General features: G+C 39.7%; 1 protein-coding gene across 1 annotated transcript in view; it reads left to right on the top strand.

Annotated features, from left to right (window-relative positions):
• LOC121942851 (spectrin beta chain, non-erythrocytic 1-like) overlaps positions 1 to 25,640 on the top strand; it is a 64,416-nt gene that overhangs the window by 32,428 nt on the left and 6,348 nt on the right. The window contains exons 16-26 of the mRNA XM_042486140.1: positions 928 to 1,296; positions 1,444 to 1,658; positions 1,763 to 1,900; positions 8,164 to 8,404; positions 8,609 to 8,767; positions 9,501 to 9,631; positions 10,258 to 10,483; positions 13,200 to 13,402; positions 14,639 to 14,729; positions 20,157 to 20,303; positions 22,060 to 22,121. Coding sequence (XP_042342074.1) covers positions 928 to 1,296; positions 1,444 to 1,658; positions 1,763 to 1,900; positions 8,164 to 8,404; positions 8,609 to 8,767; positions 9,501 to 9,631; positions 10,258 to 10,483; positions 13,200 to 13,402; positions 14,639 to 14,729; positions 20,157 to 20,303; positions 22,060 to 22,121 — 1,982 coding nt within the window. The remainder of the gene's footprint in view (positions 1 to 927; positions 1,297 to 1,443; positions 1,659 to 1,762; positions 1,901 to 8,163; positions 8,405 to 8,608; positions 8,768 to 9,500; positions 9,632 to 10,257; positions 10,484 to 13,199; positions 13,403 to 14,638; positions 14,730 to 20,156; positions 20,304 to 22,059; positions 22,122 to 25,640) is intronic.

Here is a 25,640-nt window from a genome sequence, read left to right as displayed (position 1 = left end):
CCTTTGTACTTCTAACATCAGGTTGAGCTGTTAATGTGCTAACTGGCTAACTAGCTATCCTCCCAGTTTTCTGGTTTTCTTCTTTGAATGACAAATGCAGACTACTGCAACCTGCTGGTATGGAGAGTTATTTTCTCTCATGCAGGTACAGAACATACCTGCCAATTGGCTGTTGGCTGAAGTGTATTCAAGTGCAACTTTTAGGCCAAGACACAGGCATAGCGATGTCCTTGGTCACCGCTAGATCTTTGATGCTAGTTTGGTATATCTGGACCTTAAGAAACAAAAACCTTCATGAAGCCTAACAGGAACACGCTATGTTTAATTCAGTGTAGAGGTCCAAGTTAAAAAAAGAGACTGACAAAGATCAATATTACCAAAGTATCCTAATGTCAGAGATCAGGGTTCCTTCATTTGGCAATTGATAACACTGATTATTACTGTATGTTCTTTAAGACTGATGTGTCAAGTGCCAGTTACTGCATTTTCTTGGAGTTATTATAGAAGAGGTTTGATCATATCTTACAGGTTCAGGCTTTATGCAGTGAAGATGTTGGAGTTAAAATATGTCAGGAGTAGCAGCACTGCATGTTAATGTGCATGTGTTATTCTCATTCCTTTTCTACTGTGCTTCTCAGCTCTTCAACATGTGTTCGCAAAACATTTTGGTCCATTCAAGACACTACATATTACAGTGTATTTTTATGCATTCTGGCAACTTGGAAGACACTGTCTCATGTGCTCATTAGAAGACCTTAAAAGTCTCACGATAGCAAATTATCCGTAGAGGCTGCACTCAGTTTGTCAAATAAAAAAAGTCCCACTCTACTTTTGGCTAGTGTTGCACTTTACTGCACACAGCAGTGCAGTGTAGCAAAGTAGTCTGGAGTAACACTGTTATTTCTCCATCCTGCCCGGCTCCTCCAGAACACCATGAAACGAGGAAAACAGATCCTGAGCGAGAAGAGCTTTGGCACAGCAGGGATCCAGGAGCACATTATGGAGGTGAAGAGCGAGTGGAAGAAGCTGGAGGACCAGGCAGCGCAGCGTCTTGGTCACCTCCAGGAGGCGCTTAACTTTTTTCAGTTCTCCACTGAGACAGACGATCTGGTGGCATGGCTGCAGGACGCTTACCGCCTGGTCTCCAGCGAAGACTTTGGGCATGATGAGTACTCCACCCAGTCTCTTCTGAAGAAACACAAAGGGGTCAGCGAGGCTGTTGACAAACATCGTCTACATGTAGTGTCATTGCGGAAGCACATGGTGGCGCTGCCTCTGCAGTACCGTGAACAGGAGGTGAGCGAGGAAACTGTGTACTTAAGTATAAGGTATTTTGTTTGTCTTTCATCTTTTCTTTAACCCCTCTGTGTCCTTGCTTTTACTTTTTCCTTTCCTCCTATCTTTGCGTCTCCTCTCTTGTCTTCTCCCCACTCCTCTCTGCAGGAGGTGCAGATGCGTATGGGGGAGGTGGAACAGCTGTACACCGAGGTGGCCGAGGTGGCGGTGCTCAGACAGCAGTGGCTTCACGACGCCCTTGCGGTCTACCGCATGTTCAGTGAGGTCAATGCCTGCGAGCTCTGGATTGATGAGAAGGAGCAGTGGTTGGACAAGATGGAGATCCCAGAGAGACTGGAGGACGTGGAGGTGGTGGCACACAGGTGAGGAAAGGGGAGGGGAGATGGTTTTGTTGAGATTAAGCAGTTTTAAGTTTATGGCCTTTGCTAAAATCTCTTAACCCATGGTATCCCCCAATGCCACCTAGGTTTGAGAGCCTGGACCAGGAGATGAACAGCCTAATGGGAAGGATCTTGGACGTTAACCAGATAGTTCAGCAGCTCCTGGATGGAGGCCATCCATCCTCTGCAGAGGTTAGAGGATGTCAGGACCATCTTAACTCCAGGTACTGAAATAAAACTGACCTCTCAACAGCTGCAACATAAAACAACTACAGTCACTATTACATGTAGCACTTGTCGTTCTACTTAAATAAACCCTCACAGCAACTTTACAGAAAACACGAATGCTTAGCCAGCAAGTCTGTTTCTACTGGTACATGGCATTACAAGTCACTCTAATACTAAACTGAAAATACCACCATTACTGTTAGCACTCCTGCTACAAATTCTTCTAGATGTTATTCATACAGCACGTTTGAAACACAGGAAATTCAAAATGCCTGCTTGAGGCACAGAAATACATTAGTCAACTAAAACTCAATGCAGAGAAAGACAAAGTCTACAAAGGTAAAATAGAGTTCATCAAATCAGTATGATTGAGGTTTCAGTGCAGTTACAGTGCAGTAATTTATTGTCCCGATTTTAATTATGAAAGTTTAATGTATTGTTATTGTTTCAATTACTTGTTGTATTAATTACTAGTCATATGCAGCCACTTAAAATAAATAAATAAATATTGATAATAATAATAATGATAAAATCAATGTCAACGAAGCACTACTGCAATACTAAGCTACAACTACCAACATCATAGACAGCATTTTTACAATTATTTCTTCGTAAAAGAAAAAAAAAAAAAAAAAAAACTGTTTCACACGCATAAAATAAAACAGCGTGCATGCCTTAATTGGTCAGTTTTAGCCACCAAAAAAAGGCTCAACAAAGGCTCAACCTCAGTTTTAGTGTACACTATTTTGAAAATATTTTCACCACTTTACTTTGTCATCAGACAATCCTTTATAAAGGGGAACTGAGGCTGTTACCCTAAAGCCACAAGACTCCATTGACAAAAACATTCATTTAAGTTGGTAGAACACGAGAGTTGCTGGTCTCTATCATTAGTGTGTTAGGTAAAGCAGTGAAAATGCACAGAAGCGATTGTTATGTTATGATAATTAGGTCTGTCCAACGTTTCATTGCTATTCTGTTGCTAGGTCAACAGCTTTGGTCCCATTTTTTTTTCCTGACAGCTACTGCATTGATAGTAGCATGTTTTTTTTGTGAAGTTGAAACAGTTTAGACAGAAAGTAACAAAAATGCACAAAAGCACTAATACTCATACACTATCTTTATACGCTTGCTAATACAGATAATAAAGTGACACTGGTACTTCTTAGAACTACAAAGCGAGAGTTTGGCCATCTGATCAGCACTAACATAGATCTTTTTTTCTGTCATAAGCCAGTAACTACTGATTGTTGCTGCCAAAGTGCGATAAGCAGGGCACTGAAACACTTAAAGAGAAGGGAGAATAAGCTGAAGGACAAGTTTAAGTAAATTAATGTCTGTTTTTTTTTTTTTTTTCATTAAAGCATAAATCAGTAGTTCAGTTTTTAAGTTTTTTTTTTTTAAACTTTCTTTTTATTGATTTTTTTATCCAATAGAAAAAACAATATACACACAAAACAGGTACAATAGACAGGGTCATCCATAGCAATAAAATACAATGGCAGGTTAACAACGGGCTGGCAGAAATCAGGCTGATGAATCATGTCTAGGGGCTAAGGCACCCATAGTTCTCCAGTCCCTCTCGGTCCACAGTGGATAAAATAAAAATTAAAAAAAAAAAAAAAAAAAAATACAGATTTTCCCACACTGAGTATGCAATTACCTCTCATCTATGTAGTCCCTCCATTTTTTCCAGTATTGGTCACCTTTTTCAGTATTGTATCTCAGGGAAAATGTCAACCTTTCCATGTTATAGATTTCTTCAACTATTCCTGTCCAGTCTGAAATTGTTGGACACTCCTTGTTCAGCCAATTCCTGGTTATTGCCTTTTTGCTACTAGCCAATAATATTTGTAATAGATATCTGTCTTGTTTATTTATCTCAGTTGGTATATTTCCTAAATATATAACACTGAAACTGACATCTGGCTGCAGATTGATTATTGAATTGATTGCTGCTATAATGTTTTCCCAATAAGATGAAATTGTGGGACATTCCCAGAATATGTGAAAGTGGCCGGCTGACACATTACCACACCCTCTCCAGCAACGTCCCTGGGCTGGGTTATTGGTCTGTAAACTTTTAATTCTGGGAGTTATAAAGTATCTTAGGGTGTTTTTCCAAGTGAATTCCCTCCACAGATCTGAGCTAGAAGTAGTGGACATTGTCTTACAGATATTAAACCAATCATCTTCAGATATCTGTATGTTAGCTTCCTTTTCCCACCTTGATTTAATATACATTGTGGAGAAACCCCTGTCCTTCTGTAAAGCTAAATAAATCCTGGAGATCAGTTTTCTGCTCAAATTTCCTTTATAGGCTTTAGCGAATATCTCTATCAGATTAATTCCTTCTTCTCCAATTGTTTTGATGTTTTTATTAAAATAATCTCTCAATTGAAAATATCTGAAGAGATCCTGTTTTTCCAAGTTGTGTGTTTTTTCCTGAGATAGTCAAAAGAAACCAAGACGGTATTAGTAGAAACTGTACAGTAAGAGGTAATACCAAGGTTTGTCCAATATGTAAATCTGCTGTCCAGTTTGGCTGGTGTGAAATCTGTATCGAATGCTACCCAGCGTAATAGTCGTGCATTTCTTTCAAATTTAGAGTCTTTAAGAATTTTGTACCATATGTTTAAAGGGTTTATAATCAAATTAGTTAGTTTATCTGTCGATAAGTACTTTTTCAAGAGGAATTTGTCTCCCAGCACAGATGGGAGGGGTTCACATATAAAACTTTGTTCTAACTCTTTCCATTTTGCATCACATTCCGGATCACACCAACCAACCCGGAAGCGCAACTGTGCCGCTCTGTAGTAATCCTCCAAACAGGGTAGAGCCCTACCGCCTTTATCTTTTGGCAACTGTAGTGTCTGAAGTCTAATCCGCGGTCTTTGTTTTGCCCAGATAAAAGTAGATATCATCCTATTCCATTCATTAAATTGCTTTGGTGGTATCTCAATTGACAACGACTGGAAGAGGTACAGGAGTCGAGGCAGCACGTTCATCTTAACAATGTCTATCCGATTGTACATATTTGTCGGTAATAAGGACCAGCGATTTAAGTCTGTCTTGATGTCAGCTGTTATAGGGGTATAGTTGTGGTCATAAATGGTAGTTAAGTCCTTTGGTATTTGTACTCCAAGGTATTTCATAATATTATTTGTCAGTTTAAATTTACATGTTGTATAGATATTTTCATGTGGACTCAGATTATAGGTTAGAGTTTGGGTTTTATGTAAATTTAATTTATAGCCAGAGTATGAGCCAAATTCTTCAAGTAGACGTAACAATTTGGGGAGACTTACTTTGGGGTTGCTAAGGGTCATAAGAATAGTTTTTAAGTCTAAATTTTAAAAAATCTAATCATAAATTTATAAAATAAAATAAAATAGAGAGATGGTAGTAATGTCATTCAAACTTATATATGAATTTAAAGGTTTTCGATGTAGGATTACTGGTTTCTGTTTTCAACAGTATTGCCAGTGAAAGTGAAAATAAAAGCCAACCCCAGATTCACTCTTATTTGCCATTTTGCCTCGCTATAATGGCATTTTTTTCGGCGTTGTGTCTCTTGGATGCTTGCTGCTTACAGTCTGGCACCTGGCTGCTACCTTCTTATATTGTCCGACCTCACCTGAGTGCTGTGGGGGTACACGCTCATAAACGTCCCAAGGACATAAAATGAGAAGTCTCTGAAGAATAATGCATCACCACACACTGAGAGTGGCTCTTTTTTATTTTTTTTTTATATTTAGGAAAATCCTGCATAGTATACCTTTCATAGCATTCATATGTGTTCATGTGTGTGGAAAGCACACACAGTGTCTATTATAAAGTGCACTGGTTTATCAGATCTCTGTCCTCTGTCTGTTTACTCCCTGGAGGGAGGAGGAGTAGGTGGGAGAAGAGGGAGGCGGACTGACACACAGAGAGAAAAGAGATGGTGAGGGAGAGAAATTTCGTGGGGTTGTGTAATTATTCAGGGGAATTCATACTCTCAAAAATCGTTTTGTTCATGCTGTGATTCTTTTCTTGTACTCGTCTTTTGACAAGCGCTTCACGTCCTGACAGTCACTGCACTCCCACCTGCTTTATCATATTTGTAGAGTAGAATCAGTGCTTTAGAAGTAAATGTAAAATGGCAGCATGTATCTTCTCCAAGTGCCTGCTGTACCAGTCTCTCTCTGCCTCTCTTTGTTTAGCCAACATGTTTATTTAAGCTAACACAGAGCCAGGTTGAGCCTGTTAGGGGATTGGCTTTTTTATCTGTCTCAGTCATATCAACTGACCACTGTTACGTCTGGCAGCAGCATCCATGATGGCCGGGTGTCTATGGGTCTTGTGACCTTGGCACTAGTGTTGGTCTCGGGGTGACCATCTGTGCTGGCTGCTTTAGTCAAGACAAGGCCGGCGGAGAGCAAAAATAAGAACAAACCTAGATCTCATCGCCTTCTCTGGTATTCAAAGTCTATTTTAGTTTTAGGACCATAACTGAATAAGTTTTTTGCTGTCTTAAGAAACATACACTGTTTACAGTGTTGGGGTTATTTTGTGTAAATTTGCAATTTATCAGATACAGTTAATTACCAGTCATCCTTAGGAGAAATAAATACAAAAATGGAAACTATATTTTCCATTAGTGAAATATTTTTACTCTGCAAAGCACACAGTTATGTAGTTTATCTACTACCGAGCCACTATAATTGCAGGTTAGTCAGCTTTTTCCCTTGTCTTAACATTTTTTACCTTTCAAATCTATTTCTGTTATAGTATCTGTTGTTATGTTTTCTTTGTTAAAGTCAGTATTAAATGGAAATGAGAGCATCTTTACTTTCTGTACTAGGATGTATTTCCTAGTTGTAAAGGCATTTTTGAGGGGCGTACAGCAGTATGCCAGTCAACAAGAGGAATTATATCAAATCCTTCACATTTGATTGGAATGCTAAAAAGTGGGTGAGATTAGACTTAGCAAAATACAGAGCTACAGCAAAGTTAGATGATGAGGGAGATATGAATGAATTAGACCTCTGCCACCTTAATTTGGAATGAAAATAAAACTTTTGCCCTCTGATATCCAAACACACTCTTCATTTCTCCATATTGCTCTTTCAAATAGCTACTACAACCCACAAATGGTGAAGTTCAGTTTTATATGACTGTAAAAAACTAAGTATTTTAAATGAAGGAAATGATCAAACCCAGGTTTGAACAATGAATACATAAAGGTGACAGTTTTGCTGATTTTGCTTGAATTACTACAGTATGATTACAATATTATTTGATATTTATAATCAGTATTTTTAGTTAAAATCATTAAGATTTATGTTAGCAAACATTCATAGTTATCATTTGTTTCATAAAACAAATAGTTGTGTGAAAGGTTAAGCCAAGCTTATCCATTACTGTTTCCCTGTGTACATACACACACACGTTTAGTGTAATTTTTTTGAAATAGCGGCTCCTATCACACACTCATGCCCCCCCCAACAATGAACGCCACCACTTTTGCATCTACAAGACAACTGAGGTCAGTGTCGCCGATCTCTTTTCCTGCCTGCCTGCTGAGTGCTCTGTCTGCCTCACAGCGACTCTGCCATTACCTCATTACAGTCAAGTGTGCGTGCGTGCGTGTGTGCGTGCGTGTGTGCGTGTTTTCCTGTGCATGTGTGTGCTTCTTGGCTGAATGGATGTGTATTGAGACCTGCTGGTCTGGAGCAGGATCAGGAGAACATATTGTATGACGACGGCCTGGGCTGAAACCACAGTGGAGCAGAAAGCAAAGAGAATCAACTGTCTCACATGAATTATATCACTTCATATCAGGGCATCATAATAATGAATTTAACATATTTTCTATTAACTATGCATCTTGGCTCTTTTCAAGCTCAGGAGTAATGTTAAAGGTATACTATGCAGGAATTTTTCTTTCCTCCTCATGAACTGCATTGCCAGTGAAAGTGAAAGCTAAGCCCAGATTCACGCTTGTTTGCTATATATATATATATATATATATTTTTGGTGCCTTGTACGTGACTGTTGTAGTGTCCTCTTGATGCGTGCTGCACCTGGTAATTACCTTTTTATAAAATCCCAACCTAACCCGTGCACTGTGCCTAGGAACGTCCCAAACAGAGCAAAAATGAAAGAAAATACACCACCACAGACAGGGAATGATATACTATAGGTGTAAAATCTTCCCTATTGTACATTTCCCCTTTTTCTCTATTTCTCTATCCTATCTATCACATCATACCAGGTGGAACAGCATTGTGGAGTTGGTTGAGCAGAAGAAAGATCAGCTGGACTCGATGTTACGTCTGCAGAACTACCTGCTGGAGTGTGCTGAGATCAAGTCCCAGATCCAGGACAAGAGAAAAGCCATTGACGCCACTCAGTATGTGGGCAGCGACCTGGGAGGAGTCCTTGCTCTGCAGAGACGTCTCTCCACCATGGAGGGAGCACTGTCTGTCCTGGAGCCAAAACTGCTGCATCTACAGGTAGTAAATTATGGGAAAATACGTTGAGTATACTTCTTACAAAGGTGCGTGCATGTTATCACATAAAATGTGCATGGGCTGAGATGCTCACAAAGTATGCACTACTTCATCCTGCAAAACCAGGCCAAGTTTTTAGTGAGTCCCGGTTTTATGCAGCATAAAAGGTAACAGTTGAAATAATGCCTTCTCTTTCTGTTGATGAAGGAAGAGGCAGAGCATTTGGCCACTGCCCACCCAGGTCGGGCCATGGAGGTTCTCGTGCCGTTTGATGGCATTAGTGTGGAGTGGGAGGAGCTGAAACGCACCCTGCAGGGTTGTGAGGACTCGTTGATGGTGGCTAGCAGGCTGCAGAGCTTCATACAGGTACATGAGATACAGTGGTTCATAAATCAGGAAGAAATCTATCACTGATAATTCTGCACAGAGACTGCATCGGAATCTTACTGCACCACAGTAAAACTGGCATGTAAATTGCAGAACCAGTTAATAAGTCACACTTTTAAAAAAAATGAGCTAAACAATATAAAGTCACATAGTTGTTTTGTGTTAAAGATATCTGAGCAGTTGTTCGGCAATAATTGGAATGCTGGTATCAATCAACAATATCTAGGTGATCCAAACCATATTCTATAATCCCACACTCTTTCACACACATTCATGAAAAATGAAAGGTATAATATCTGTAGTTAAAGGAATGGTTAGATATTTTATTTTCACATAAAAACCCAGAGGAGTTAGGAGAAAGACAGTTCTTGTAAAATGCAGTTTCTTTAAAAGTTCAGCTTCCCAGAACAGAGCAAGAGATGGCACTCAAAAATCGATGAGCCAACAGATCTGAGTGCATGGGGGGCTGGGTCTCTAGTATTCACAACAGACATTTGAAAATTGTGGTGGAGAAATTGTTGTTTAATTTTATCCTGCAAGAAGGAAAGCATTTTTTTAACACGGAAAATCCTATTGATGGTAATGATGTGTTTAAGAGGCATAATCACTTACACATAAGTATTTCAACAGATTTTTCAGTCAGCGTAAACTTTTGTACTTGACTCCATGGATTAAATATATGTCATATGTAAATCCTCTCTGTGACTGTCAGGACCTGGACTCTTTCCTCACCTGGTTGGTGCAAACACAGACGGCTGCAGCCTCAGATCAGCTGCCCAATGACCTTGAAGAGGCTGAGAGACTCATAAACAAACATGCTGCCCTAAAAGAGGAGATCGGACGGTGGGTTACTGAGAGTGGTAATTTTTTTATTTAATTTAATGAATTAATTCATGTATTTTTTTTATCGTGTTAATCATGCGTCAAATGTCCTTGTAAGCTTTTTTTTTTATATTTAACCAAACTCTCCATGTCTTTTAAAGCCAAGTCTTAGTTTACGAAATCTCTGGGTATTGTAGTCTTATTTAATTAATTATTTAAGTCTAGTTGATATTTTAGCCTTTTTTTAGTCATCAGATTATATGAAACATTTCAGTCAGTCTAGTCTAACAGAAATGAATGCAGCTTTGCAGAAAGTGTCTGATCCAGTGGTCTGATGGTATCAATTTAAGGAATATATCCAGGCATGGAAAACATTCCAATTTGCATATTTATTTTTGAACCAACTCAAAAAACTTTAACTTATGTAATTCCTGGCTGTGCTCATTTTGTGCTGTTGGTGTAGTCCCGATGGATCAAATAGACCAATTTAGTGTTCTGTCTTAACAAGCGATTAACATTGGCGCTGGAAGGAAGCAGTTCTCGGCTATAAACAATATAAATAAAGAGAGATCTTTTGAAATCTTCATAACAGGTCTTTAAACCACATCAGGTATTAGGAGAGTAATTATTGAAACGCTGTCATGCAGGTATGAAGAGGACTACGAGCGCCTGCAGGCCATGAACGAGCTGCTGGAGTCTGAGGAGGCTCCTCTCCCGCAGGCCGCTCTGCAGCAGTGGCTTCAGAAGCTTGATGTCGGCTGGAACAAACTGCTGGAGATGTGGGAGAGCAGGAGAGAAGTTCTGGTCCAGGCTCACATTTTCCATCTATTCCTGCGAGATGTCAAACAGGCCGAGTCCTTCCTCAACAACCAGGTGAGACAAAGACTGAACAGGTGATCAGATTTTACAAGAAGGATTTTTTTCATTTTTTTTTTTTTTTTTTATTATCTTAGGAGTGCATTGTCAGTTGGTCTGTTTAAAACTCTGGTTGGAAAAGAAATATCTCAACAACCTTTAGATGGACAGTCCAAAAAAAGGCAAACATTCTTCATGTGTAACAACAAAACTATGTCAAAACATCAGGTTTCAAACTCTCGCTCAACTTGTGCAGGATAATCCAAGTCTTATTTATCCAGTCGTATGCTCAGTACTTACCAAACACATGCATATTTGCTTAAACAATACAATGTGAAACATGTCAATACATACAGTCACAAGTAGTATGCCAGGGCTTGCGCATGTGTTTAAACTCTGTTCAAGCAGAGCTCATACACACGTGTGCTCAGCCAAGCTCAGGGTGCAGTACTTGTAGGCAGAAGTGTTTCATATTGTTACATTACAAATACAAAAAATGCATGTTTGAAAAGAAGGGATCATACAACATGATAAATAAAGACTGAATTATACCGCACGATTTTTTTGAATTTTTTTTGCATAACTTAAACCTTTGTATAACAATAACTTCAATTAGCAAAGAAAGTTTTCCATTTTTGGATACTTATACAGTGTGAAAGCATGTAAGAAGAAGATGTTGCCTTATGACTGCAGTAGTATCAGCTAGACTGGGTGTGGTCAGCTTTGCCCTGCCAACTCAGAGATAGGGAGAGTGCAGACAGACAAGGGGTGTGTGTGTGTGTGTGTGTGTGTGTGTGTGTGTGTGTGTGTGTGTGTGTGTGTGTGTGTGTGTGTGTGTGTGTGTGTGTGTGTGTGTGTGTGTGTGTGTGTGTGTGTGTGTGTGTGTGTGTGTGTGTGCGCGCGCGCTCTAGTGTGCATGTCAGCAGGTATCGTTTTGGAAAGTGTCCCAGTGTTATGTGATGTAAAAGTAGGAGCAGCCTCCAGTAACTTTAGCTCTACATTGCAGCTTCATGATAAAGTGTAGGAGGAGGAACTGTTGGCAGCCTGTGTTCAAGTACATGCAGTTGTGTGTTCGATGTGTTAGCAACATACAGTGTGATGGTATCTTAAGGCTTGTGTTAATTTTGCCTTCTTCTTATGGGCTAAATTATGTTCATAATTTGTAAGTTACTGTGCCATTATTTTGTTTGTTAAGATCATATGTCAGATCTTAACTGGATTTAAACTATGCAGCAGTACCATGAATGGACAAAATACGATGCTTCGATTCAACAAACATTTAATGGCATGAATGATAGGCATTAGAATTTAAATGCATCTTTAAAGTAATATCCCATGTCATTTTAGTGAGATTTTAAGGAAATAATTAGAGTATTTTACCATTGGAAGTAGATTTAGACACTGTCCGTAGTTTTACATTAACTGAGTGATGATTATCCATTTTCTTTTATGATTTATGGATGAATTTGTAAAGGCCCAATTCCCTTAAAGTAGTCTTTGGAATATATTTATTACTTTCTTTTTTTTTTAAATTGACACATACAGTATATTGAAATATATACTGGTTTTATATTAGTTCGGCAGATTTCCAGCTCTACAGACTAGCCTGCACCATGAAGTACAAACCAACAGTCAGATGTGGGTCTTGCAGTCTGCATTGCTGTATCAGTATCATAAACAGAGTTTTTTTTTTTTGGTTTTTTTTTAAAAACTGAAATGTCACTTGCAGAGCTGCCCTTGATTCTTGTGCGTGCGTGCTTGTGTATTTGTGTGTGTGAGTACATGTAAGCCAGTGTGTTGGCCAGAATGTCCCTTTTGGTTTGATAAAAGATCTTTACCAGGGACCAGCTCTCCTTATTAGCCTGCAGGGTTGATTCAGAGAGGCCAGCATTTCTTCTTCAATAAGTATCAAAGACATTCCAGGCTGTAGAGCTCTGTCTGCCTCTCCTTAATTTATTTTCTCTGTCTCCAGAGGCCACATAAATTTGTTATAGTGATATGGTTTGTTTCAGTACTTTTCTTTTACCTTATTTTGACATTTTCAGATCCTTAGTGAGTGAAAATTCAACACCTTGTTGTATCTGCTCCCTTTTCATAAAAGGGTAAATATCAAACAGTTATTTAATAGATGAATTGATTCATTATTGAGTCTAATGAATGAACGAAGGATTGTGAAAAAATACCTAACAGTTTTCTACAAATGGAGATGTCTTTAAATTATTTGTTTTTGCAAACTATTCAAAAGCTGAACTTATTGACATTATTATCATATGAGATGAAGAAAAGCAGAAAATTGTCAGATTTGAGGGGCTGAAAATAAGAAATGTTTAGAATTTTGTCTTGATTTGATTTTGAGCTGTATGTGACATTGAGAGCAGTGATATAACAGCAACCCACTATTTGCTATGTAAAGATATAGTGAAGAAATGGTGCCCCGAGCAGGGAATAAAATTAAGTGCCTTTTGTAGGTTTTGTAATGGGAGCTTCTCTGTTCTCCTTTGGTGAACGGTCCTGCCGTTTTGTCATATGGTTTAGTTAATATGTGATGAAGTATATGTGAAGTATGTAATATGTGAAAGAAAGCACGTATAAGGCCTGTATTTCAGTCATTTATTTTGTCTTTTGTCTTGTGTCTTTCAGTTCAGTGAGGGCTATTTTTTTATCTCCTCAGTTGATTTAATAATTAGTTCCTAAACTGTGAAACAACCTTACAGTTCCCATCTTCATTTTGTAGGAGTCAGCGCTCGCTCACGTGGAGCTGCCAACGACAGTGGAAACAGTTGAAGCCGCCATAAAGAAACACAAGGACTTCACTACCACCATGGAGCTGAACCTGCACCGGATCAAAGCTGTGATCGAGGCTGGAGAGAGTCTGATCAGCCAGAGTAACATCTACTCCGAGCGCATCAAGGAACGCATCGACACCCTCGCCAACAGGTACCACTTACAAACATTGAAATAAAAGTCATACACATTAAATTGTTTAGATTAAAGCCGAGACTAATTTGAGGCCAAAATTCTAAAGCAGAAGACAATATTTGCCAGAAGCAGTTTTGTGTAATATCAGTGAGCATGTGGCATGTAGAAATGATGACAAAAAGTATTAACTTTCCAATAATGGAAAAGCAGTTAAAGCACAACGATATATTAAACAAATGTACAGTTTGAGCATATCTAAGACAAGTCTTTGGTATACATGATGAATTGTGTTGCTCTGTTGAACTTCTTTTCATACTGTATAAAAAGACGCAGAAGAAATAAGTTTGTCTGTAGGATATGTACAAGTGTTCTGGCATGAATGCAAAAAAAGAAAACACAGATAAACTTTTAGTAGTAGTCAGTAGCTTTTAAACACCCTCAGTAGTTTTATTTTCCTTTTAAATGTTATATCTCCATTCAAGATGAAATTCTGCCAAGTGTGTCAGACTTCTTGCAGTCAACAGTTTATACCATTTTTGGCAAACTAAGTTCCAACGGTCCTACTTCAGTTGTACGTTAAGATGATTTTGAAAGCACAAAGATGTAAGCAGCTGTCCAGACACACTGCATCAATAATAAAAAGAAGAATAGTGGCTGAGGAATTTGAAGGAGAGGGAAGTATAAATGAAACAAAACACAGAAAACAGAGCTCAGTCTGTTTCGTCCACAACTGACAGCTGACCATGAAATCTGTGTGATGGTTGAGGTGGTGTGTGTATGTGTGCTTTGGTTGGGGGTTGGGGTTTTTGTGTGTGTGACAATAGCATGCAAAGAACCATATGTTTTTTAGATTTAATTAACATAAATTAACTCACTGGACATTTATTTTTCTCCCATGGGGACAAATAAATGAGCACGGTCCAACACCCATATCTAAAAGTGTTACATTTTGGTTCTGTAATGAACCATTTTACAGTTATTATGTTAATTAAAGTGGTTTTGATCGATAAACAAATTATAACAGTGCTTGCTGTTATCTACAAAAAAAGTATTAGTCCTTTAGCACCAAGCTTTTAAAATGATCAGGAATTTTAGTCAGATTATGATCAGACAATGAGTTTTGACTGTAGGAAATCTCAGCACCAGGTAAAGATGAACAAAGATGGATACTTATATGCCTAGATATGTTATAGTTTTGTTCATTTTGAGTTATTTTAACTCTAAAACTAAATCTCCTGTCCCTCACTTTTTCAGGGGAAACCAGAACAGAGAGCTGGCCCAGCAGTGGCTGGAAAAACTGAATGACCAGTGGGAACTCCAGAGGTTTCTTCAGGACTGTCATGAGGTAGGAGGCCAAAAAACTGGTTGTACTTGTTGAACTGGTGCTGAAGTATTTCAAATTAGTTCAAGAGCATTTTCACAGGGAAAAGTAAATGGATGCTTATCGCGTTGTTCCCTTTCTGTAACCAAAGCCAACTTTTGGTGGCCTCTAGTGGCAGGGCAAGTTAACTGATTTCAGAACTTCATTACCCAGCGTAGCGGCATCAGTTAAGTGCACACTCCTTTGACCTCTTGTTGTTCCTCTTAATTGCCGGTGAAAGAAAGTTTTACACTATAGGTTCACCCATTGTTCAGTTTTGTCTGGGCAAAGTGAAAGCTGCTGTTAAAATACTCAGAAACTTGTATTTTCCAAGGTTTTGGTCACAAAATAAGTCAAATATATTGGGCTTTAATTAGCAGTCGCATGTCTTATAGTAGTTTTTCTTCATAAGATGATGGTCTCCATTGGTAAGTTTGACAACACATACACCATAATGAGAAGTTCTAACTTTTTTTTAACTTGTCACTGAAACTCAATATTTCACAAAAACGTTCGGTACTTGGCGCACTGCTTGTATGGGGAAGTGGTTTATAAAAAATGTATGTGTTTAGGAAGTACTGAGTATATTACTATGGACAAGTGAGACTTGGAATATACTGTACCAGTTGTGTGAAAGTTACAAATACTTTGATTTAGTTTTTCTTTATTTGAGCGAGGTCCCCAATAACTTTAAATAAATTTTATGATTGGATTCGCCGTTCACCTTGCAGGCATGTTTAGAAAAACAAGTTTTTTTCATGATTTCAAAGTAGCATGCAATGTGTAATTTGATTTACAAATGATCATTTTGCAGGTGAAGTATTCTTTGAAATGTATGGCTACATTTTGACACCAGCCCCAACATTCTGTTTTACTGACATGCAAAAACATGTCAGCATGCAGTATTTTTAGGCTTACCAATTTTTTTATTTTTCTTTTTTTTGGAAACTATCATGGTCCACACCTCATGCGTGTCCAGTTGTGCTGCACTTGGCTCTCCTCTGCTGTCTCCTGCAGTTTTTGCTCTCTCACCATGCGGAGTCACTGCCTTCTTTCTGGGCCAAAACCTTGTTTAGTTTCAGCAACTTTCTCTCTTTGGCTCTACTGAATAATTCAGCAGCACAGTTCCTCATCACTTATTCAAAGGAGGAAGAGCGTATCTCACTGTGTATGTGTGTATGTGCTTGTAAAGGTGTGTGTGTGTGTGTGTGTGTGTGTGTGTGTGTCAGCCATATATGTATCTGTCTGCTTGTAGATGTATGCGTGTCTGTAGAAATACAATATGCATGAGGAGTCTTCCCCAACTGTGTGTTGTGTGTGTGTGTGTGTGTGCGCGCGCGCGCGTGTGTGCGTGTGCGCGCGTGTGTGTGTGTGTGTGTGTGTGTGGCCTACAGTGGGTGAGTGGCACTGCGTCAGTCTGTAGGAACCTGAGCTCTCAGCTGTCAGGGTGTGCAGCATCCTGTTGTTTCCTGCTGCTCACTAATGCTTTTGATTCTCTCAGCAGCACATTTACACCAAGATTTATTCAATCAGATATTTTTATTGTACACAAAAAGATCACATATACAGTTTGTAGTCTATGGTCTGGTCTTTATGGTAGATTTCAGAGCAATGTATACTGCTGCTTCAGCACAATGTACATTAACTTTCTTTCAGTGGGTGTCAGAACAGCCTTTGGTACTCACAAACATATTGGTTGTATATTATTGGCCTGAATATCAGTTTATGTGATGGAAGTGTCATATTGCTTTAACTCCAACTTCAGAGAAAAAATCTGACAAGCTGACTGTAAGAGGCAGTGTCCATCAAAGTGTTTTTTAGCAGCTGGAAAAGCCAGGCCCTCCTTAAGATCGCCAAGCTGAGAGAGCACTTTGAAGGTGCAGTGTTGTTTTTAGCTGAGACGCTTTGGCTGCGTCCGGTTTCTATGATATGAACTTTCTGTAAAAATGTGAGCATAGGGTAGATTACTTGCTCGAAATGACAGAAAGGCTAAAAAACGTAGGAAGTGAGGATAGGCTAGCTGTTCTATGTGGGTTAATGGTAGGAAGCGTATATTCATATTTATATATATAAAGTATATTGAGATATTTTTGTTGTTTTTCCCTTCTCCACTCTGATTAGACAGCTGGCAAAAAGTGACAGTGACAAGTGCAGCATTTTGCCCAAAGTTGAACATTTTTTAACTCACATTGCTCAGAGGAAAATGTCAAACATGCAATGCTCTGTGCAGGATAGTTGTCAGTGCCTTGTTACACTGCTGGCATTTAGTGTGGCGTAATTACGCGGCACTGCCATTGCAAAAAAATTAAAAGATACGGTTACCTCGTGAAAAAAATGCTTTGGTCAGTGGTCATGTTGGACAAACAAGGTCATCTTACTATTTTTTTTTACTATTCTTTAATATTTTATGCATTTTATGTTTATAATTTGTTCAGTTATCAGCCCAAGATACCAAAAGTTCACTAAGACTGTAAACAGTCATATGGGCTCTCAATTTAGTTGGTAGCTGGCCACAATTTTTGTGTGTTGGTTTTGGGATTTGTGGCTGTGTTTAGGACAGTCTTATTTTTATATATTGTTAAAAGTCCTCTTTTAACGTGGCTTTTCCTCTTTAGCACAACTTAATCTTTAGGACTAAAGGGTACTGAAGAGGTGAAGTTAGGGATCAGACTGGAGCTTTTCACCCCCATTACCCTCCCACTCTGTTTCAGGAAAAGAGCAGGTGCATGCCTAAAGGCTGCATTGTTAAACAGTATGTCTCTATGGAATAGATGTTACACATTCAAAAGTCCTTCTGTAGAAATTCCTCTAATTTTTAAGCCTGTTTGTGCTTTAAATATTAATATTAGTAGTAGTAGTAGTAGTAGTAGTAGTAGTAGTAGTATTGTTATTATTGATAAATATAATACATTTAACTTTATAGACGCCTTTCAGAGCACCCAAAGTCACCTTATAGAGCATGAAAATAAAATCAAGTACCAACAACTTTTCTTTTGTTTGGGTCAGATATTACGCATTGGTGCATGAGATGAGCTATTGCTTGTTAAGGATAAACAATGGTAAGACCATTTTTTGTGATATAGAGCCATATCTGTTTTCTCAAGACTTTAAAATCCATCATTTGCCTTTTGTCTTTTAATTGACAGATCAAAGGTTTAGTCGATAAAATATCAGAAAAACTACCATCATAATCTGAGACCAGCTGTTCAGATACACGAAGATGGTGAAATCTGATGACGTGATGGTGATGAGGCTATGAATCTACCCCTCTCCCTCGTCTTTTCTGTCCTGTTCTTCCCCTCCGACGTCAGACAAACTTCTCCTCCTCCCCCTCCTTCATTCATTCTCATTCACCCTCGACCGCCCCACCCCCCTAACACACACTCCTTCTCCCCTCCTCATCTTCCCTCATTCAATTCATTTACAGTCTCAAGAGAGGCATAAGGCTGTGACCCTCCATGACCTCCGCAGTCATGGGACCTGTAGGTGTGTGTGCGCCTGTGTTTTCATGCACATGTATGTTTACAATCCTTGTGAGTGTGCACACACTCCATGTATGTGTATGAATGTGTGAGGCGTGTTTTCTCATGTAAGCTGGCACGTCCTTACTTGTCTGTGCTGTGTGCAATTATGTGACAGGATGAGGTGACAAACAGAGGAGGGGGTTGGACAGATATCCAACCACTGTCCTTTTAAGGAAAGAGAAGCAGTAAATCTATCAAACTACAAATACATCATCCAGGATAAATCACTGCTCTGTCCAATCGTCTACTACCTGTCTCTCTCTTCCCACTATCACTCCTCCTCTTTTCTTTCTGTCCAGATCTCTACTGTCTCTCTCTCTCTTCTCTCTGCTTTACCACTGCAGCAGAGTCAGGCAAGCTGGAGACAGAGAGTAGGGCTGCCTGGGACTGCTGCAGAGAGAGAGATGGTAGAGGGGGGTGGTGTGTGTGCTGCGGGAGAAGAAGGATAAAACAAAAGCAGCTGTAGGGGAGTCGTGAGCTCGCAGAGACTGGCATTCATCACACCAAAAATAAAAAATCTCTCCCTCTGTTTTTCAGTCTGTCTTCCCCTTCATCCATCCTCCTGCTTTGACACCATTTAAAGCCCACCTCCCCCCTCCGCCACCTCCAGCTCAGCATCATTAGCCATGACTGGTGAGCCTGGAGGCACTGCTTGCATCCCCTGCCCCCCCCCCCACCACCACCACCAAAATCACGGTCTTTTGCTCCTCCCTCTCCTCTCCTCCTCCACCCCATCTCTCCTCCAACCAGCCAGGCAGTCCGCTCACTCACTGAAGGTGTGAGGCAAGGGAGGGGCGCCCATGCACTGGCTCAGCTGCCTGCCATTTTATTGTTTTGGGGAGGATCATTTTTTCTTTTTTTTTCTCAGTCCTCCTCATTCTTGCCCTCTTGCTCGTCACTGATCCGCCCCTCCTCTCTCTCCTGGTACAGCGAATCCTCAACAACATAGCAAGGAGAGAGAGAGCGAGAGAGAGAGAGAGCATGAGAGTGAGAGCGAGGGGAGCGCAGCCTCAGTTTGAAGTCTCCAGTCTGTCTCCTCAGCCTCCAGTATTGTTGTTATTTACCCTCCTGCCTGGCATTTTCCTCTCAAAACATCTTTTGTGGGGCTGTCTCATGTTCAGCTCTCCAGAAGGCGCCTCTCTTTTTCTTTAGCTCCCTCTTGTCTCTCCTTCCTTATTCTCTCTCTCCATCTGGCTCTGCGGTGAAGAGCGTCTTTGCATGTGTGTGACGGCAGTTACCGGTGAGGATGCGGATACCAGCGGCTGCCTGCAGCTGCCACAATCCTGTGGGCTGTTCCCATTAAACGCTGCCGGTAAACGGGTTACTTGCTTCACAGTTGGGTTAGGGGAGCTGGTCAAAGGTGCAGGTGGAAGTGTTGCATGCAGGTGTGAGGATGATGCTGACCTGAATATTTTGGTGATGCTGTCAGCGCAGGCGTGAGGTGTTCTCACTGAGTAGGTGTGTGTTGATGCTGTGGATCTGTTGTGTACATGTGAATTCTTGCCGCCATGCTTGTTGGTACACGTGTGTCTGCCTACATGTGCCTGCTGTGCGTCATTAAATATTCATGTCTGTGTGTTTGACCTTGTATTTCCCACAGTATGTGTGACTGGTGTGTTTATCTATAGTACACTATGATGTTTTTATTCAGCTTTTACACATAAGCTGTGAAAATGTGTGTATCTCTTATGCAGTTAAATATTATGTTTTTCTTTTGAGCTGGATATCATTTCAGCATGCACCTGTTAATGTGTGTGCAAGTGTTTTTCTGTATCAGGGAACTTTTTAAAATGAGGAATCTGTTTACACACCAACAGTTATTTACAGTTTGTATGCTCATCCACTATTGACACCCCTCTCTCTTTCATTCTCTGCCTGTCTCACCCAGCTGGGGGACTGGGTGTGTGAGAAGATGCTGATGGCGAGGGACAGCAGCCGTGACGAGACCCAGAAGCTTCATAAGAAATGGCTGAAGCACCAGGCATTCATGGCCGAGTTGGCCCAAAATAAGGAATGGCTGGACAAAATTGAAAAGGTGAGTGCTGCCGTTCCCTATAGATAGTGTTTTCCTGCCCCACGGGAAACTTTTCTCTAGAAAGTTCATAAGGTCATTCTTGTGCTGAATGAGTTTTATGTCCTTTGGCTTTTTGGAACACAATGAAATGCCACTCTGGAATGTGGAATCATGTTTTTGTGTATTATATTTTATGCTATTTGGGTTACCTTTGAATGTAAGCAGCTGAGGATGTCAGGATAGAGATAGGGAAAAGGAATGACATGAAATATTGATTTCTAAATGGAGCCAGCAATTAATTTGAATGGGCTTGGGGCTTATTGCGCTACATATCATAATCTTTGCTTCTTTTGAAGTATGTATTTGCCCTTTTGTTGTTTGAGATAAGTTTGCCTCTTCAAAGCTTTGTTTGTTGCCATATGTTGCTTTAAACAGTCACATATTAAACAGGCTGTTCTCATGTACTGTTCATACGTATACCTATGTAAGGCAATGCACCAAAATTCATATCCCATGTAATCATGAGCCAGTAATTCATGTGTAATCTACATATTTGGGAAGGTTGTGATCACATGATCAGTGCGCTGAGGGGATCAAAGAAGGAAGTACTCGCCGTAAGGAGGCAGGTTGAGGGGTGGATGGGTCACAGAACACGGTACTGACCCTAAAGGAGTAATTTTTGGGTCATTTTAAGGTACATTATCACTATTTTTTCTTTTCCTAAACCTAACTACAGTAACTTTACTTGCCTAAACTAACTTAAGTAACTCGGCATTAAGTACATAACTTTTTTGAAGTGCATAATTTCATTCATTGGGGGTTAATTTATTACATACATCATACAAACCATTGTATGATGATGTGTTGTTCAAAATGCTGTATACCAGGCCATGTTGTGACAGACTTTTCATATATAATTATCTACAGAGATGTAGTCCATATTCATCAAGTGTTTCTATTTTTTTCTCTACCTCCTATAGGTATATGAAGACTTTCCCACTGAGTCTTGAAAAGCACCTAACCTCAAGATATGAATAGAAATAGAAAAACAAATGGAAAGGCGCACAGCTCTATGTTGAATTGTGATATTATAGATGCCATCTAGCTCACTGTGCTAATGGTTATCAGAGAAATCTATTGATTTTAAAGGGTTAGGGTTAGGGGTAGCTGTGTTTGGAGAGACAAATAGCAGTTGTCAAAAATGTGTTTGCTCACTGAAGGTAAAGATTTTTTTATTTTTGTAAACTACAAGGAGGAAAGTGACCTCTTACATCTGTTTCCCTTGAGACATGCATCACTGATGTAAACAAAACTTGTACCTTAATCAACATTGCACAACCTTTTATTAACCAATGTCAAATTTATTTTAAGTTGTTTTATTCAATAGTCCTTGTATTAAACCCTCCAGTGCTAAACTCACTTAATTAAAGCGTAACAAAGCCAGTGGCAAGGGCAGAAAGTATTAGAAAGGCGTTTTAAATAGAGAGGGGAGCGCTGTAACCTTCACCAGTGCTCTGTGTTCTGATAGGATCTGTTTCATATTAAGGAGATTTTTACAGCACATCAGCCTCTTGTGTAAAGCTGCAGTCGTCACAGACATAATTGGGTTAGCCAGTGTTTCCCCAGCTGCATGTCCAGGTTTGGCTGGGTTGACTTTGGGCTGTTGTGTCCACACCTCTGACTGGCTGCGTTGACGTGAACCTTAATGTGCAAAATCAGTACTGTTCAGTGCAACATTCCCTCAGGGACTCATCACTGATTTGTGATTCTTTTTTAGGCATCGTGCATGTGTGCGTGCCTCTATTACCTCATTCCCACCGCAAGAGGGCAGAAGTACAGGTAAATAGCAGACAGCAGCAGGAACAGAGGTTTTTGAACACTTTTCAGTGGTTTCTTCTCTTTATTTAGTAGGTGACGGACAGTAATTAGTGATGGAGCGTCATTGCATCTCGCCGGTTAATGAGCTGAAATTACCATGTTCACCCGGGTGTTGCGTTCCCATCACTGCCGATCGGAGCCGGAGGCGATAAAACCTGTGTCTGCTGCAGAGTCATTTGACCTGGGTGTGAATGCCGAATGTATGCATTCCCATCGCATTAAAAAGCCAGATGTTAGCGGATAATAGCAGGTTTTTTGTGCAGTGGGAATGAGACTTATTTTGGGTCTGAGAGAGGCAGTGAAGGCAATAACTGAATAACGATTGCTCACCTTGTAATACTGGCCTTAGATGTTAATATGCTATCTTGTGTATGAATAGATTTCTGCATCTCTCTACTTGAGACTATTTCTTCTAAATGATTGATCAAGGATTCAGAAGAAACCTAATTTTAGGCACAAGTTAGAAGAAAATATATAAAAGATAATCAATTCCCACATGTGCAGTCTTGTCCTGGCAGGGTTTACTTATGTAATACTACAACCCAGTCATGATCTACAGTTTTCAAAAACAGGCTAACTGATGCTGGTTCCTGACCTGTTGATGCTGTTTTAGGTTGTCATATTATATTGACAGCAGTCTCAGTGTTCCTGCTGTCAGTACAAAATTGGATATTGTATGTCCTGACCCTTCAGAGTATTCAGAGTGAGTCATAGTGAGTGGCTACTGAAAGAATTTTGACAGGACACATGGATGATGATGATGAACCCATATGAGCTGTTGTAGAAAATCAAGCTTGTGAGTGTATGCTATAAACAAATTTAGGCATTACATCTGTTCTCAGGAAAGCCAAATAACTGCTGTATTTCTCATCAAACACCAAACTGACACTACATTTATTATCATAGAGCTAGGCATTTGTCCTGCTATCTAAAACATTACATTTTGCTTTACTGAGTGTATTTCAGTCATTAAAACTCTTAATATTTTGCTATGATTGCGTATACAGTTGACTGTGGCTTAATGGCTTGATCCTCTGCAGTCTCATCCTGGGCAGGGCTGAAACTGAACTCCCCTGGTAGGAGCAGAGGGATAGAGCCAAGGCACAACACTGCGTTATGTGTTATGCTTGCATAAACACTGTAAGTCATTTATTAAAGAAACACACCAAAAAAATGATGGCTTGCATGTTCTTAAGCAACAAGGACAGTTCACCTGAAAATCAAAAATGAATGTCTTTCCTCTTACTTGAAGTGATATTTATCAGTCTTGATTGTTCTGGTCTAAGTTGCTGGGTGTTGGAGATGTCCACTGAGGGATGTCTTCCTTCTCTCCAATGTATGGAACTAGATGGCACTCAGCTTATGGTGCTTAAAGCGCCAAAAAAATACATTTGAAAAGGGAGCATCGTCTCTTTCCAGAAACTATGACACAGTTCCTGAAGATAATAAACAGACCTTGTTGTGAGCAGTTTCATGTAGGAACTATTTCCTTTCTGCTGAACTATATCTGCTGCATCACACACTAGCTCAGCTAGCATCACTGAGCTAGCTGATGTTACAGCTGAGCCATTAATCTGACACCATTACTGTTTACATATTGTGCTTTCACAAGCATGAGTATCTCACCCATGATTAGATGCTTGCTTCCTTCTGGGTGGTGGTACATTTGGCAGTTAGCGCAGTAGAATGAATATAGCTCCCATTTTAGGGTGTATCCTCCTTAGCCACTAAAAAAGGATAATCATTGTTTGCAAACAACCTTTGCTGTTGATTTTCTTGTGATAACAGTGCCATACAGTCAGAAAAGCTTTAAATAAACCACATCAAAGTTGAGACATTACATCATCTCTCTGTCCTTGTCCAGTTAGCTCACTGATCACTGTCACATTGTAACTGATGGTTATGCAGGTAGGCAGCTTCACTCACTGCCAGCCTATAATCTGCACTTAATGTCTAATTACTGTATGCCTGTTGCTGAGAACCCAGTCATTTCTCTCTATTTCGTCTTATATCATGGGCACTGTGTGATAAGTGTATGGCAGAATGTGTGGCATTATGTGTGTGTATGTGTGGACACGTGCATATTATCACATGTGTGCATGTCGTAAACGTGGGCACATGGTGTGAGGAAACTGGCTGACTGATGTATAATGATATACAGTAATATAATGTAGCACTGCAAGGCCTGAGACCACAGAGCTGTTTCCATTACATATTAATAGGTCATAAAGGTAGAGTTGGGTTACTGGAAAGGAGAAGAGGGTGAGAGTGGCAAAGGAGGAAAAACACTCCTGTTTCTTACATTTTTAACAGTTTTTTATGTTAGGAAAATATAAGCATAATACAAGAAAATGTAAGTTCCCCATTTGCAAAGCAATTTCGATGTTGAAGTGAAATGATCTCACATCTGTTGTGATAAAAACTGATATTAATGCATGATTTGCAATAATAATGTAAGTGATTGGCATAATAATTCTGGACTACAGTTCAAAAGTGGCTTTGGTTGCTTGAAATGTGGTCTGTTATCGATTCATGCACCTGGACTTGTAGAAATATCAAATCTGCTGCTGCTTTGCTATATAAAGGAGTCCATTTTGTTGTGAATATTGTTTTGAGCATTTCTTTATTGTCATCTACAGATCAAAGTATGTAATTTGGTATACAGTTTAAAAAAAAAACTATAACAGCAAACTAAATACTTGTCATTTCTTACACTACTCAAACAACACAGAAATCCTAAAATACTAAAATAAATATTTATGCTGCAAAGAGTCCAACTTGACTGCAGGCAACAAAATCAAAGGTGTGAAGAGTGTGGAGACTTCTGTGAAGCCTGCTTACACTGCAGGATGAATCTCCTTTGCATCCTAGCCAACATGTATTCAAAACCACACACACATACACAAATCTGAATTAAAGCTAAGGTCAGCAGAGAGATGGAGAAGAGGATGGTCAGGTTAATATGTACCTGAAAGATTTGACAAAAATACACGACAATCATGTGTGATACAGAAGAGCTGGTGAAGAAAAATCTGAGACGGCATTTTTTTAAACAGTGGGATTAGCTTAAAAATGCATTGGTGGTAAGGAGAGTGCTCTTGTACTGTGTAGGAGTTTCTGTCTTGGTTAGGACCAATTTTCACAGTTTTTTGAAAATTTTGTCTCGTCGTCACTTCTTTTAAGAGCCGCTTTAGGGTTAAGGATAAAATTAGGATTAGGTGTTGGTTAGGGAATACATCATGCCAGTATTAGCCTCACAAGTATATTACAAATGTGTATTGGTGTGTAACAGCTCTAGTGGTCCCAGGTCTTGTAGCAGACTGTATTCACACCAGGCCATCTAGCTGTTGGCAGATAGACAGGGTTTAGCTTCTGAAGTTGTAACATGGCATCCATCTTCACCCCAAAAGCCTGCTCCACGGTTGTTGCTTAGCAACTTAAAAAATATGTTGCTAGATAACATTCATAGGATTTGGCATG

The sequence above is a fragment of the Plectropomus leopardus genome, chromosome 5 (assembly GCF_008729295.1).
Source record: "Plectropomus leopardus isolate mb chromosome 5, YSFRI_Pleo_2.0, whole genome shotgun sequence".
NCBI lineage: Eukaryota > Metazoa > Chordata > Actinopteri > Perciformes > Serranidae > Plectropomus > Plectropomus leopardus.
The sequence above is the reverse complement of the archived record's forward strand: the minus strand, read 5'-3'. Positions and strand labels throughout refer to the sequence as shown.